This window comes from Lineus longissimus, chromosome 4 (genome assembly GCF_910592395.1).
Source record: "Lineus longissimus chromosome 4, tnLinLong1.2, whole genome shotgun sequence".
NCBI classification, from domain to species: Eukaryota; Metazoa; Nemertea; class Pilidiophora; order Heteronemertea; family Lineidae; genus Lineus; species Lineus longissimus.
In genome coordinates this window covers 18,797,781-18,812,644 of record NC_088311.1, presented here as the reverse complement: position 1 = coordinate 18,812,644, position 14,864 = coordinate 18,797,781, and the positions used below count along the sequence as shown (strand labels likewise).

At 41.8% G+C, this 14,864-nt stretch overlaps 1 protein-coding gene across 1 annotated transcript in view; it reads right to left on the bottom strand.

Moving 5' to 3' along the window:
• Positions 1 to 14,864, bottom strand: part of LOC135486814 (ethanolamine-phosphate cytidylyltransferase-like) — a 51,600-nt gene that overhangs the window by 21,430 nt on the left and 15,306 nt on the right. Inside the window, exons 3-6 of the mRNA XM_064769914.1 lie at positions 9,300 to 9,345; positions 8,476 to 8,561; positions 7,230 to 7,305; positions 3,048 to 3,117 (exon numbers count right to left, since the gene is read on the bottom strand). Coding sequence (XP_064625984.1) covers positions 3,048 to 3,117; positions 7,230 to 7,305; positions 8,476 to 8,561; positions 9,300 to 9,345 — 278 coding nt within the window. The remainder of the gene's footprint in view (positions 1 to 3,047; positions 3,118 to 7,229; positions 7,306 to 8,475; positions 8,562 to 9,299; positions 9,346 to 14,864) is intronic.

Here is a 14,864-nt window from a genome sequence, read left to right as displayed (position 1 = left end):
TTCAAAGGTGTACCTAACACTTTATACAATACAGAAAACCAAATGCAATTAGCTCCATCCATTTTGAAGATATAGCCAATTATGTGTTTGACAACTTGATTACCTAATCAGGCTAGCAACTGGCTTGTTAGAGCCAGGCGGCGGGTTCAGCAAAAGTTGTGATGTAGATCAGGTCATCTGCACATGTCATGCTATCATAAAAGCAGGAGGGCCTTAATTAATTATGCACACCTGGAAGTAATGTGTTTCATTCACTATGGTGTATTGTGTGGCTCCGAATTGTGTCAAGGATAGCACAAAGAACAATCGAATGACGGATGGGACCCATTTTCATGAATTTCCAAAGCCAGTTGAACGAGAGAGGAGGAAGCTGTGGATTCGGAAGTGCAAACGTTTGGAGTGTTGGAAGCCTGGGCCTTCGGCCAAACTTTGCAGTGATCACTTAATCGATACGGATTATCACATGAAGCCGGATATCTGCATCCAACTGAATATTAAATGCCACTTGTTAAAAACAGCTGTTCCAACCATGTCAATTGCATTTAATGCCCGAGGCTGCTGAGGTCGGTTGTTATACATAATGTGTAGGCCCTATTGGGGCCTGTGATACCGCATAGTGTCTTCTTGTGTTCCAGCCATAGCAAGGTGACAGCGACACAGGTCAGTGTCAGTGACAGCCACTGTCAATGACAGATTATTGTCATCTGACATCTAGGCCTATCTAACGTTGCACGGCATTATATCGTCACGTCAAGATGATTGTGCATAATACCGTCACTTTTCAATAGTAGTTCAGCGTCATGACATAACTGGCGATACAACACTGACGAGGCGAAACAATATTGTGCAACATTAGTCTGTTCAAAAATCATACATGTTATGCATCTGCAACCGTCTATCAATGTCTTCTTTGCTATATCGGCAGGTCTGCCATGCAAATTGATTAACCACAAATTCTAATCACTTTCGTCCGAATGATCACTCTCATTATGATCTAGTGATATTAATGGCTCGAACATGTACGGCTCAACGTTTAAATATCCTTCTGTATCGACCAAAACATCCTCAAATTCACTGCTCTCACTCTCTGAACTGTATGCGGAAGCCATCTTGCTTTGTTCTGACTGACCTGATCTACGTCATCAAAAAATCCCTAGCGGCCACATGTGGAACTAATCTAAAGTTGTGTGTGGTGGGAAATTCAAATAGTTTAAAATTGAAAATTGAAATAACTAAATAATGACTTTATTATTAGAATTTTTTTAATGTCTGGGATCTTGTTTTTTTAACCCTCAAAATATTTCATGAGTATCAAGCATGTTTTCAAACCTTGATATATGGCCTTTAAAGGCACTATTTGTCAGCTCCAAAACCAAGTCGTTACTCCAAATATGCATGCAATTCAGTGCGCGGCCTTACTCCCGCGAATGAGGTGAACGGGAAGTTGATTAAGTGGGCGTTGGACTTTTGACAACACAGGCCTTCGTACTTCGTATAGGTTGCAGAACTTCCCTATTGTCGTGTTCTGTTAGGGAATTTCGTACGCCTCGGTCGGTATCAACGCAATAATACATAATAAAGTATTACGCGACATTTTGAATGGAAGCCTATTGCTGGCCCTGTTGCATTAAGGCGAATCTGCATGGATAACTGATCTGCCCTGGAATTATAAACAGGAAATGAGAATTTGCACATTCACCGCCCGAGAAAATGTAGAAAGTAGGCAAAAACGCTGGTCGCGCGAAATCCCCTTTAACTGGACGAAGAACTCACGCTATCAATATTCAAGGTCCTGCTTTAATTAACAGTCCTCGCCCATAAGCATTCATATTGCTTTCGATTTGCGAAACAATTCGATAACAAAAGAACACCTATCGAGCCGATTTTCAGATATGCAGGTGAAAATACATATCGAGTGGCTGACATGACATGCACAAATGCTCAGAGACTGGACTAAAGCTCCGTATCAAATCAAGTTATATATACTGAATCACACAACACATGATTGTACTGGTGTGTCAAGTAACTGGAACAGTCGCCCTTCACAGTGGATTTTAATTCTTTTTCCGAGGGATTGCAGACATGTCTGTTCAGTAGGCAATTGATTTAGAACGAACCGCACTTTACACTGTAAATGCACAATGAGCAAACGAAACCTCGTTCTGAAATTCAGCGGTTATTGTTGGGCAACCATAATTGCTATAGGGTTGGTGCAAAATGTGGAAGCTGTCAAAAAGCATTTAAAACCAAATTTTTCGTTGTTTAATTTGAGAGAGTTTGGAATAGAAATTGATACCTCACTGTCGGTATCGATTGTCTCACCAAAATCGCGCTTAGTTAGAGCTAAAATGTTGGCAAAAAGCCGGCTACGCCTCGGTTCTGGTCTACATTTTAGCTCCACCCCCGCGGTTTGGATGAGACAACCAACACCTCCAGTTCGGTATCAATTCCTTAAAACAAACGCGGCCTAAACAAACCAAACGTGGCTTTAAACGGGGTCAAGAGAAGATAACCTGAGCTCCATTACCCAGCTGCACCCATGCGGCTTACCATGCGAGCGGTGGTGTAAAATCAAACAGAAGATACCGAAAACACGCAATTTTGGACCGTCTCGATATTGATTTTCAATTCAAATGTTTACACGGCAATCAGGATCATCCTGTGATAAGGCGAGCTCACCATATACGCCTCTTGGCTTCCAATCAGGTAAAGTAGGCCAGTGGTACAATAGTGCACGTAGCTCCAATCCAACCTTGCGTCAGGAATTGGCGGAGGCGCAATGGCTTGGGACGAGGCTGTACAGGGTTCATGATTGGTCAATACCTGAGCGGAAGTCCCAATGCACGCCATAACATTTTAAACTCGACCAATCACTACCCGATTTATGATGTGTGAGGTCAGGAGTCACGTTGTAATAGATTAAAGTAAAAGTTTGTTGATTTTCGGCGTGGCGAAAGAAAACCTTTCATTCCGCGGGGGCAGTTCATCCACTTTAATGTGACTGGGAATTATAATACAAGGGGTGGATTAATTGGTCTAGTACTAACCTGTATCGACCGGATTGCTTTTGTGTAATGTAGGCGTCGCCACCGGTCACAATAGAATGACTTATATCATCTGAAAAATGAGAATGAAACGATTGATAGCTATATCATTTTACCGCCATGCTGATGCTACATTATAACCATTTCTATAACATTAGTTATACAATATAACCTTGATATTTTTCCTCTCGTTAAAGAAGCAACTTTCTGCTTTGTATCCGTTTATTTACACCAACTTCTTATCTGTATGATAGGCATATCTTGATCACCAAGATTTCGGCATCTTATCAAGATTTAAAACCATGGCATATAATCATGTTAATGTGCCCTCGAAATGTACATGGCGCCTAATACTCTACAATAGACTGCTACAGTAATGACAGCATTAAATGCTTCCCGGCAGGTCTGGTGAAACTGGTCAATAAAGCGCAGAAAGCTTTTTCACTTCAGTATTCCCATGGAGGTATAAATATATTATTTATACCTCCATGGTATTCCCAACCCAAGAGTAATGCATTGGTATTTTCTGTTACTGATACATGCAGATGATGCGTTATGACATTACTAGGGTAATTGTGTACATAAATATGTATATCTGTTATAATCTGAGAGATATTCAACGTTTAACAGTGCGGGACGTTTTTTCCTGAGCTACCCGATTAACATGCTATATGTGCAATATTTACTCGCCCACGGCGGCCACTTACTGAAAAACAGGAAACCCCCTCGGTGTAAAAATAGTTTGACGTCACAAGGCTAGCCAACCAATCTGGCCATTGTTTCGTCAACCAATTATTTTTGCAATAGGCACCTCGCACTTCGTCCCTTTTGGGTACGATGGCGCTTGATTACCCCGCTACTGCGACGATGGAAATGACGTTGCGTCGTAGCGGGGACGTGAACACGGATCTTGGTGTGCACTCACGTCGTGGCGGGAAAGGTCTTTCGCACCAGGATTTGTGTGGACCAACAAGAGGCCCAAGGGCCTGGCGCTCAGCTGAAATGGATAGGTGAAGGCAAGGGTCAAGTGTGTGTCGGTACCGTTATTATGAGGCAACGAAGAAGATAAAGAGTTGGTTAACAAAATGAACTTTATTGGTGCGGCAGATATTTGATGCCTTTCGGCAGATATTGAAGCGCCTTGCGGCAGATATTTGTTGCCTTGCGGCAGATATTTGATAACGCTCTCCAGGAATGGAAAGCAGTAAAACGAGTAAGCACACCTTACTCTGAATGTGGGAACAGCAAGTGCTTTCCTGGACTTGAAATGTGCCAACGACTCCTCTTGCAATAACCAACAACAGTTAATCTGTAAAAAAAGAGAAGAGAAATTAACACTGACTGAATAAAAAAGGGTGACATAGACGGGGAAATGTACACCACCGGATACAGTCTGTGCTTGATCAGGCATCGGTCAGATGATATCCTGAACAAGGCATCTATGGAAGCAAATCCAGAAAGAGACTTAACCTTCGAAGGGCACACTTATCACTCAGTGAAAAGTCAGTCCTGGGGGTTGTTTTCCAATTCAAAATAAAAGTGTAACCTCTTTGAATTAGTCTCACAGACTGAACCATAACACTCAACAGCCAACCGTGCCCACATGATGTGAGCCGTGAGCGAGTGGTGTACTACATTTTGAAAATTGTCTATCATGTAACAGAACAGGATCTAGTGGACTTAATGATGAGGTACTATCAAATAAGGTGTCCATCAAATGAATCATGAGGGCCTGTTGAGTTATACTCTAAGCCTGCACAGCGCAGTGTACAGACAGTACAGGATTGCCAACCAAAAACATGAGCATTGCTGCGTAAGGAAACTGCAGTGGAATTCATACTACGATGTCATAGGCCTAATGTGACTTTCAAAATAATTGTAAACAAACGTAAATGGCGAGATTTGTTGACCGTCCCAAAATGGCCGACGGCGAATTCTCCGGTCGCTAGCGCAGTCCATAAACAAGCATCAATTTTACCAACTTTGGGTGCAAGCTTGGTCATAAAAGTTACAGAACTGTTAGAAATACATCTAAACAACATATATATACAGTTAAAAGTGCATAAAAATCCCGTTTCAACCTCCGGGCGCTACCTTTTTTTCTCCGCCACACGCCGGGCCCTACCGGTCGTTATTTAGTGCGACCGCCACCAGAGTGTTTATCACGATCTTTCGCCGTTTTAATTGCGCGTTTTAGGTAGATTAATCAATTATTACATGCATGCATTATATATCACCGAAATGATAATTGCGTAGGCTATTTGAAACTAAGTTCAGATGTCATTTTCGATCTTTTGAATTGAATTTAGGCGAGTGATTTTTGACACCCGGTCGACATATCAGGACTTGCAAAATTCACCCGAGATCGCTTGCATCATCGGCACGTTTGAAAACCGAATTTCACAAATTCCACAAATATTTATCACATACCATATGTATCACCACAAAGGTAACTCTCTAGACTATTTGAAACCAAGTTCAGATACTTATTTTCACAAAAATTCGAAGCTATGCAAGCGATTTTTCAGTGGTAGAGATCGACGGAAACAAATTTTTCGCTCTAAAATGACATGAGACGAGCACCAACTTCCGCTGATTTGTGCACAAAATTTCCGGAATATTATAAAAAACTATTGATAAATCTGAATTATATAGACTCTTTTCAGTACCTAAACAAATTTCAGGTACATGGTCATGTTGATTAAAAGAGTATCAACCGATTGAACATGAGAAAGTTCACTCACCTTCATTGAAGCAGCGACTACCGCCATTTTTAAATGGTGGCATCTCTTCTATCGATCGGCCAATCAGCGGCACTGCTTGCAAAAAAGTTAAGCCACCGCCAAATTTGAAATCGCCAAAATTCAGGCAATGTGCCTGCAGCGCCAACTGGCGGTGAAAACTATATTAATTCCATTAAAAGTAAAAAATGAAAAAATATTTAAAAATATTCAGCCACATTTGAAAACAATATTTGCTCTGTGGACCGAGGTAAAAAGGGAAAGAAATCTAAACGCGAAATGACCTCATTCTCTTAATACAGGTCGGATCGCGCCGATTTTTCGTTTTTTGAGTTCACCTTGGGCAACTCCTAATTTAGCATCGTCAACGAAGTGGCTAGGCCTTCCCGGTCAGAAATGTCCAATTTTGTCCACAGATGGGTCCCTAGATGGATGGATTGCAGGACGGACACCATTTGAACAGCTATACTACTAGCTCCGCTGACTTTGTCAGCTGAGCTAAAAATAAGGAATAACGCGTTTTTCAACTATCTAAGAGCTGAAAAAAAATTTAAAAAGCATCAAACACGTTCAGAAAAAAAAGTTTACAGATGAACCAGAAGAAGAATAAACACACGGCAGTAAAAAGCCGCCCATCCCTTTAAAAGATAGAATAACCTGAAAATGAAATAGAAAATCTTGTCCTCAGGCAAACCCGGTTCAATGTTTTTGAGTGTTTCTATTTTTGAGTGTTTCCCCTCATTGTTTGGGAACGCTAAAAGATAGATTGACAAGTTTTTCTGTGTTTCCCCCTATTGAAAAGTCATGGTCTCTCTAGCTGCCTATTGTTTGGAAACACTGACACATTGGAAACAACCACAGATGTTACACCGGCACTCACAGTGTATGGGTTTAAACTGTGAACACACGGACGGCTAATGGGCCCCGGCTAATGTAGGAATTTTTATGTTTTTTTCATCTCAAATTTGTTTCACTCGGTTTTCGATTCAGCCTGGAACTAGAATTGTTCCATGAGATCAGCATTTCAAAAATCTTGTTCGCTATTAAAAAAGTTTTACAAAACAAAACAAAAATAGAGGAAGATCGGAAGTACTGAAATACGTTGGCATATATGGCAAACATCAGGGCATCAAAACACTCCTAATATCTCGTTTTATTTTCAATATGTGGTACATGTATCCATAAAAAAGTTACCGTACCTGGCTTCATAAATACCTAATAAAACATATACATGTATATAATGTTGTCTTTTGGCATATATTAAGTTGACTAAATCGAGGTTCATTCGGCGGCTCTGTTTTCTTTGGACAGATACGATAGAGCCTGAATTCTTTGGGGGGGGGGGGGGGGTGGAGTTAAAGTCGAATATCTTGATAGCTGGACTGGGAGATGCCCATTATATAAAACAACTGACGAGTCTCAAGACAAAATAGATACGACTTACCACCGTGTGCAACAAAATCACACCCAATTTTGTCCAGAAAGCTGACGTCATAGAAATATGGCGATGCCTCCACTAGCTGGAAAAAACAATAATGTGTGATAGGCTAATTTCGGTAACCATTTGGTTGCGCTAAATGGGGAGTCAGGGAAGATCACTGGCTAATCCCGGTGACTACAATGGTCTTGTCGACGCCTTACTGGTGCGGTAAATCTCATAGTCTCAGAAAACACGGCAATATCATTAACATATAAAATACTACTATGCTAAGAAATTTTACCTGACATCTGAATAATCAATACATGCACATTGATAAATTTTGCTACAGGTTGGTGCTTATGTCATGAAATTCGGTTCAAGATAAACGATTTTGTGACGCAAAATCTTACAGTACAGTAACAGTGACGCACATCAGATGCCTAAACTGCCAATTTAGTCATGAACATGCCCGAAAAAGATTGAAAATCAATTCTGCGCAATCAAAATAATTTTGTGTGCCAATTTTCTACTTTATTTATAAAGTTACTTTTTATTGGGTGTCTGACTATATCTATTGTTATATATAAAGTTATTTTCTAAGTGCATTGCACCACCAAAATTACTTGCTCACGGAAACACCTAGATCTCCTTTGAGGTCACCTAAGCTCTTAGAAATAAAACTTTTTGAGCTTCCGAAAAAAAATTTAATGTTTTTTTGGGCCAATATTGGTCCAATATGCACCTCGTAGAGGACTTACGGTAAAATGAAAAACCCTGAGATTTTCGCTGAAAAACCTGTACGAGGTGCATATTCGTGTTGGCGGAAAAACCATTAATCAAAGGTTTTTCAGAATCCAAAAAAATGTATTTCTAAGAGTGTAATGAGCTGTGGATGTGAAGAAATCCTAAATCGCAAAATTGATCGTAACTTCTAAACTAAAGAGGGAACTAATTCATGAAACAAAGATCAGCCTTGATCTTTTACGCGTCATTTATAGTTATACAAGCTGAAATAGTTAGGCATATTAAAATTAGGTCTTTAAATCGAAAATTACTTCATCGTCACTCTCAGAGATTTCATCCACCAGCGTAACCACCAAATATCCACAAGTCAACTGCTACCCATGCATGAAGTACATGAAATCCGAACTTCAAGGGGAAAAGTCGGACAATGTCGGACTGTTATCGGATAAATCAGGAAAAAGTTAGAGAAACCGTTAAGAAGTCGGAAAAAGCCTCCTATAGTGTGTGTTGTCGGGATGATACTTGCCTCGTCCACCCATTTAATGGCCCGGATTAACTTGTATCTCTCCTCCTCGGGGTAGGCTGGGGCGCCCTTGTTAACTGTGATATCGGCTGCAATGGACAAAAATAAAAACGATAAAATGATTTGAGACCGAGATTATCGCAAATGCCCTCTTCGATTAGTCCACCGTAAACATGGTAAATAAGCCTAAATCTTGGCCGCATGAGTATGTGTACCTCCGTCCCCTACATATCAAGTAAAATAATCAATGGACTCATCCTTTAACATTATTGGTAAAAAAATCACTATTTCATGGTCTTCATCCGCTTGAGACCGTGGCCATACCCTCCATGGACGAAATATAAATTCGCTGTACATCGAGCTTTAGAGAGTACATGTACACTAGTTGCTGTCAAAAAGTAGCCCCTATTACCTTTTGAGACACATTTTCAACCTGGTCTATAGGTGTTAAATTACACGCAGAAGAAAAGGAAAAAGCCCTGAAGAAACTGGGGGAGAAACACACCTTTTCTTTCCACCTCAGCTATACCGTTCATCCGAACGAGGCGTTACGATGTCACGCAATGACGCCGGTATTTTCACAGAGGTAGTGTGCAGTGGGCGCAGCATACATATATTCAAAAGTTGTCAGCACTGTATCTGACGTGATTTTTTTTCTGAATGGTCCAGAAACCTCACTCATGTTACTAATGCAGGTGTGGGCTGGCATTGCCTCGTGACACAGCTCCCGATCCCCGAAGTAAACCATTATAAACTATTAATGACCGGCGCCGGGCCATTTCCATGGCACAAAATGGACGGGGGGGGGGGACTTCATACAGACTTACCGTCGCTATGGACACCAACCACCAGATATTTTCCCAAAGCTTTGGCCTGAAAAGATCAGTTCATATAGTTTATATTGCGTTGGGCATTACATGGTCCCTGGTGGTTAATCACTTTCACATAAGAATTTAATAACTAACGCAACATGTGCGAGTCTAATGGTCATGGTAAACAAAATTCGCGAGTTAGATTTCACCTGAGGCGTTTAACTGTCACTTGTGTAGACATGCATAAACCTAAAGAAGCGCAACTGGTGCCAAGAGAAGAAGGAAGAGTTGCTGCCAAGTATACACGTGAAAAAATAGTGTATATAGTGCTGCACCATAAAACAATGGGGCTTTAAATAGTGTATAGTTTTTATTGACTCACTCTGCAGTGTTTCACGGTGAGCCATGTCAGCAGAGGGCAGAACAATGGAGGCAATGTATTCGGCGAATTATGAGCCTCCACGCAAGGACACATTGTAATTTACTACCATGGTTATTAATGACTTGGACATGAGATCAACTATACTTGAAAAGCGTGTTATAAAATTCTTCAACTCTCTCTCTCTCTCTACGTCTTCGAATCAGTATCTGAATTTATAGGCAGTTTGTCATTAGAGGGAGTAGGTCTCCCATGAGCAATAATATCAGATACCTCTTTGCTAAATACAAGCTGGACAATCTGTATTGTACGCGCCGGTCACCGATCCAAAGGTTGACCGCGCTCAACGGCGCGTACAATACATCTGGCGACATTCCCAGGATGCGAGCTCTGGATTTGTAGTTCGGTACTGAGACGCATGAAGCGCTTAGTAGGATCGAGGACGATCCATCTTTGTCCGAAGGGGGGAATGATGTATAGTACCCGCAGGTATATGGCACGGCTTAACCCGCCAGCCATGAGGGAATTCCTTCACGGCGCGTTGGCCCCAGAGTGGAAGTTAAGCAACGTTGAGCGCGGTCAACCTTTGGATCGGTGACCGGTGCGTACAATACACATTCATGTGTTGTATTTCGATGCAAATATTATTTCATGATGGACATTTTTCTTTGGTGCTCTTATCAGGCCTAGTATCCTTTTTTAGACAAGGGGTTCAATTTTGTGTGCCTGAAGTAGGCCAATGTACTTCATGTTGGTATTGACCCTTTCAGTCTTCAGGGTGCCTTCAAACTGACAATGCGTCTGCACATACTCGACCTTCTCTTTAACTCTCTCCCGATCCTCTGCGTTGGAGGGATGGACCCAGAAAACAATGAGAATGAGCCACAGGGACGTTTACCAAGACGGCATACAGCCACTCTGTTGCAGCCAGCCTGAGGCATGTCCTAGATTGTAAAACCGTTATCGAACATGGTCATGTATGTGATGTTGCAGAGTATGCCAGGCGTTATCGCCTTAGATGATGGATTACTAATAGCGACTCGTTGATGGAACAAGCGGAAACTGATAATAGTGAATCAAGGCGAAAACGCGACAGAGGTCGGCGTTTGTGGCCTGAAGTTGAACAACGAGTTCATGAGGATTTCCTAGATAACCGCCGTCGCGCTCTTCCCGTGCCTTGTGCAGATTTACTGCAGAACGCTGGTCGAATGAACTTGAACTGCAGTAGGGTGATGAACTTAGCTTTAAAAGGCCAGAGCTATCACACTTCAGAGCATCTGTTAGGTTGGGTGCACAAGTTTATGCAAAGAAAGCATATTTCAATCCGCAGAAAGACGAAGGACACTGCTTCGTTACCAGCTAATGCAACTGGGCGTGTGCGTTTGTTTCAGCAAAATGTGAGGGACACTGTAGCTCAACACCAAGTTACATGTAATTCTTTGTACAACATGAACGAAACGAAACGTTCATGCAATTGGACTTCCCGCCATTATACACTGCAGCTACCCGTGGGGAAAGGGATATCCACATTAGAACATCACTCGGAAACCCTAAACTAGGCTGTACTCTTGCTGTTACGATAGGCAGTAATGGCGAGAAAACGCCATCACATCTTGTTTTCAGCGAGCCGGGAGTCATCAGGCAGATTGGGGGTCTTCAGAATATTCCTGAGACTGTACGCTTGACGTCATCGCGGACGGGGTGGGAGAATAGGGACACGCTACAGCATTGGCTGCATGAAGACTTTTTACCTTTCTTCGGTGATATCCAACCAGCTGAAAGACTTTTGCTGCTGGATCAATTCCGGCCCCATATGGCTGATGATTTCTGCACACCCATTGTGAAGGCAGGCGCGTTAATTGATAACATCCAGCTCGTTGCACTTCGCTATCCCAACCACTGGACCTTACTATTATGCGTTACAAATGCGAGAGGACACTGGAAGGAATGTTACTACAAAATACCATGGCTGTTGGTGCCTGTGGTCGAATAACCTTACAGTCTGTTTTGGATATCAGAAGTCGTGCATGGAATGGCATCCTTCCAGCGTCAGCAGGAAAGGCCTTTCAGGTGGCTGGATTAACACCAGATGAAAGTGACATTTCTGACCTTCAGAATCCTCAACCACCAAGTGAAGACGAGGATGAGAATGATGGTCTAGTATTTACGGACAATGGATCAGATGATGATAATGAATTTTATTGAATGTACATATGTATGCCGTAAAAATCTTATGTGTGCAGCCGACATTAGACAGAAATATTACTCAGATTATGAATCACAATGCTATTCAAATAAACGCAAGTTTATTGTTAGTGTAGATAAAACTTCCTCTTGTCAATTCGTGTCACGCTGTGTGTACTGTGATCACATTACAGTAACAACTACATTCAACAATTTTTTTTTTACAATTACAGTTCATCAGTTCAAAAGAAGTACCTTTGCTGACACGTAATCGGCTATACCCACCCACATCCTGGGCCTCAAATACCTTCAAAACCAGGGCCTACTACAATTCTGAGCACCACCAAAATAACAGGTGATTTTACTGTATACATGTATATAGGCCCTATAATGATTTGTCGTGCCTGAATCAAATGCTGACATGGTTATTAGAGCTTGTTTTCTTTGTCTGAGTCCCTCAAACACGGCAGATGATGATGTCACGTGAAACCACTCAATATTGAACACTTACAATTCGTTATGCCGCTGTTGAGAATATCGTACTAGTGTCGAATGACCTGGAAATGCCATCCTCGCGTAGTAGTGCATTCCTCGGCTCACGATATTTCAAACCCCTGGTGAAAAGGGCGCCCTACAGACGCATTGTGGCGGTCGAAATGAACGCCCAATATTAGCGTCGCTAGCATCCTATTCTATGAACTTCATTAACATTGTAGCATCGTTACATGTATCTTAACACGCATAACTGGTTGTTTTCTTGCCGACGGTGGAGAAAACACATTAGGCGGCAGCCACATTGGATTTTGATGTGGTGACCTACCTTTCGATAGTCCTCTTACAGATGCTTATAATATGAACCCCACACCAAAATAGGCTTTGATAGTTTTTTTTCATAACACTGTGAAGTGCACTGGGAGGCTTGTCCATGCCTTTGTGACCTCCAGACTTGATTCCAACAATGCCTTGCTTTTTGGGCTGCCGGCCAAGACACTTGCGCCTCTTCAGCTGGTGCAAAACAGGGCTGCGAGGCTTTTTAAGATGACGTGCAGGCGTGACCATATCACGCCTGTACTCAAGGAACTTCACTGGCTGCCAATTAAGTACCGGATCGTGTTCAAGGTGCGGCTGCTCCATTGTTTCAAGGTGCTTCGTGGACTAGCCCCTGGCTACTTAAATCTCCCACTTGCAGAGGCCACTCACCACACGAGGTCGTTAGTATCCTATGTCAAGCTGCTGCCAAAACGAACTAGGACCTCGTTTGGCGACAGGGCTTTCTCTGCCTGCGCTCCATCTCTTTGGAATCAACTCCCATCTTATATTCAGGATGCTTCAGATGTCCTTAAATTCAAATGTCAGTTAAAGACCTGGCTGTACGCGAGGCACTTTGAGGGGGCAGCGCCTTGAGCACGATTTGTTCGCTTTAATGTTTACAACTTACACAAATTTTATAATAAATGTAATGTAATGTAAAGTGTATTTGTGTCAAACAGATGCGTGATAAAGGGTTCATGCCCATTTCGCCTTGTCTTTTTTCGCCTTTTCCCATTTTGCCTTTAAAAAATATACATTTCGCCTTCTCCTATTTCGCCTTTTCCAATTTTGCCTCTTCTCAATCCGCCTTATTCTATCTCGCCTTTGTCTTTTTTCGCCTTTTCATTTTTCGCCTTATGCTATTTTGCCTCTGTTTTATCTTGCCTTATCACAAGTTGCCTTATCCATTCTTGCCTTCGTCTCAGTTTGCCATTGTCTTAATCTGCCTTCTCCTATTTCACCTTGTCCTAATTTACCTTTGTCCTAATTCGCCTTCATCCTATCTCGCCTTTACTCGCCCCGCTTTTGTATTATTTCGCCTTCTTCCCATTTCGCCTTCTTCCTACTTTGCAACAAACTTGGTGTCTTTACCCATGTTTGTTGAGTCAATCTTTCATATGAAAGTGTCTTCAACAGTGTTGAAGGGCTTCTAGGGTCCATTCGGGGGTACCCCCAACCAAAACCTGGTGGACATTGCCAAAATTACAAGTGTAGATAACTTCTCAGCCATTATAGTCATATTACATTACATACCATATTACAAAAGACTTTTGTCTCTTTTACCCATGTTTGTGGGGCCAGTCTTTCATATAAGAGTGTTTCCACGAATTATGTTTTGGTACCCTACCCAAGGCTGTTGCTTAATTACCAATATTTTCAAATCTTCATAACTTCTGAACCATCTACATGTAAGCTTACATGTATCTCCAAAACCAACTTAGTATCTTTACCCATGTTTGTCAAATCTTAGAGTTTTCCAAGTCTTTCATGGAAATATTTTGGCATAGTGTTTTGGCATTCTTTGATGAGTAAGACTTGTGACCTGGTACTATATAGGAGGGATGGGGGTGCTAAGTATTTTATTGATCATTCAAAGTGTGAGTGCTTCTGAAGTTCTTTATTATGGACTATGGTCAATAGGCCTACTCAAATCCAGCAATCTGGAAGATGTATTCCTTTGATCATTGGGGAATTATGAGGCCTTCTCACAGAATGAGTTAGCTCTCAAGAACGTCCCACGCAGTGTTCCCTTTAGATGGTTTTGGTATGTTTGATGTTCTTCATTCACAGCAATGCTATAACTTAGCATGAGATAATACAAGTCCCAAAGTTTTTTTGAACAGAATCATTAAACTACTCAAAACACTGCCCCCCCCCCCCCCGCCTGCGAATAATAGACCCCTTGCTTAACGAAGGCTGATTGATAAAAGGCGAAGTGAGATATGGCGAAACGGGAGAAGGCAAAATGGGAAGAAGGCGAATTGACACAAAGGTCAATCAAGAAAAGGCAAGATGAGATAAGGCAGGATGGAACCAAGGCAGAATAGGACAAAGGCGAAATAAGATGAAACGGCCAGGGGCCATTGTGCTCACCGTATAGATATTTGGTGCTTTGGAATTCATCCAGGTTAAGAAACATTGTACATGTATAGTATATAGGTCAAACCAAAGTCGGTATGACATGTGATGTATCGTTGCTTGGAGTA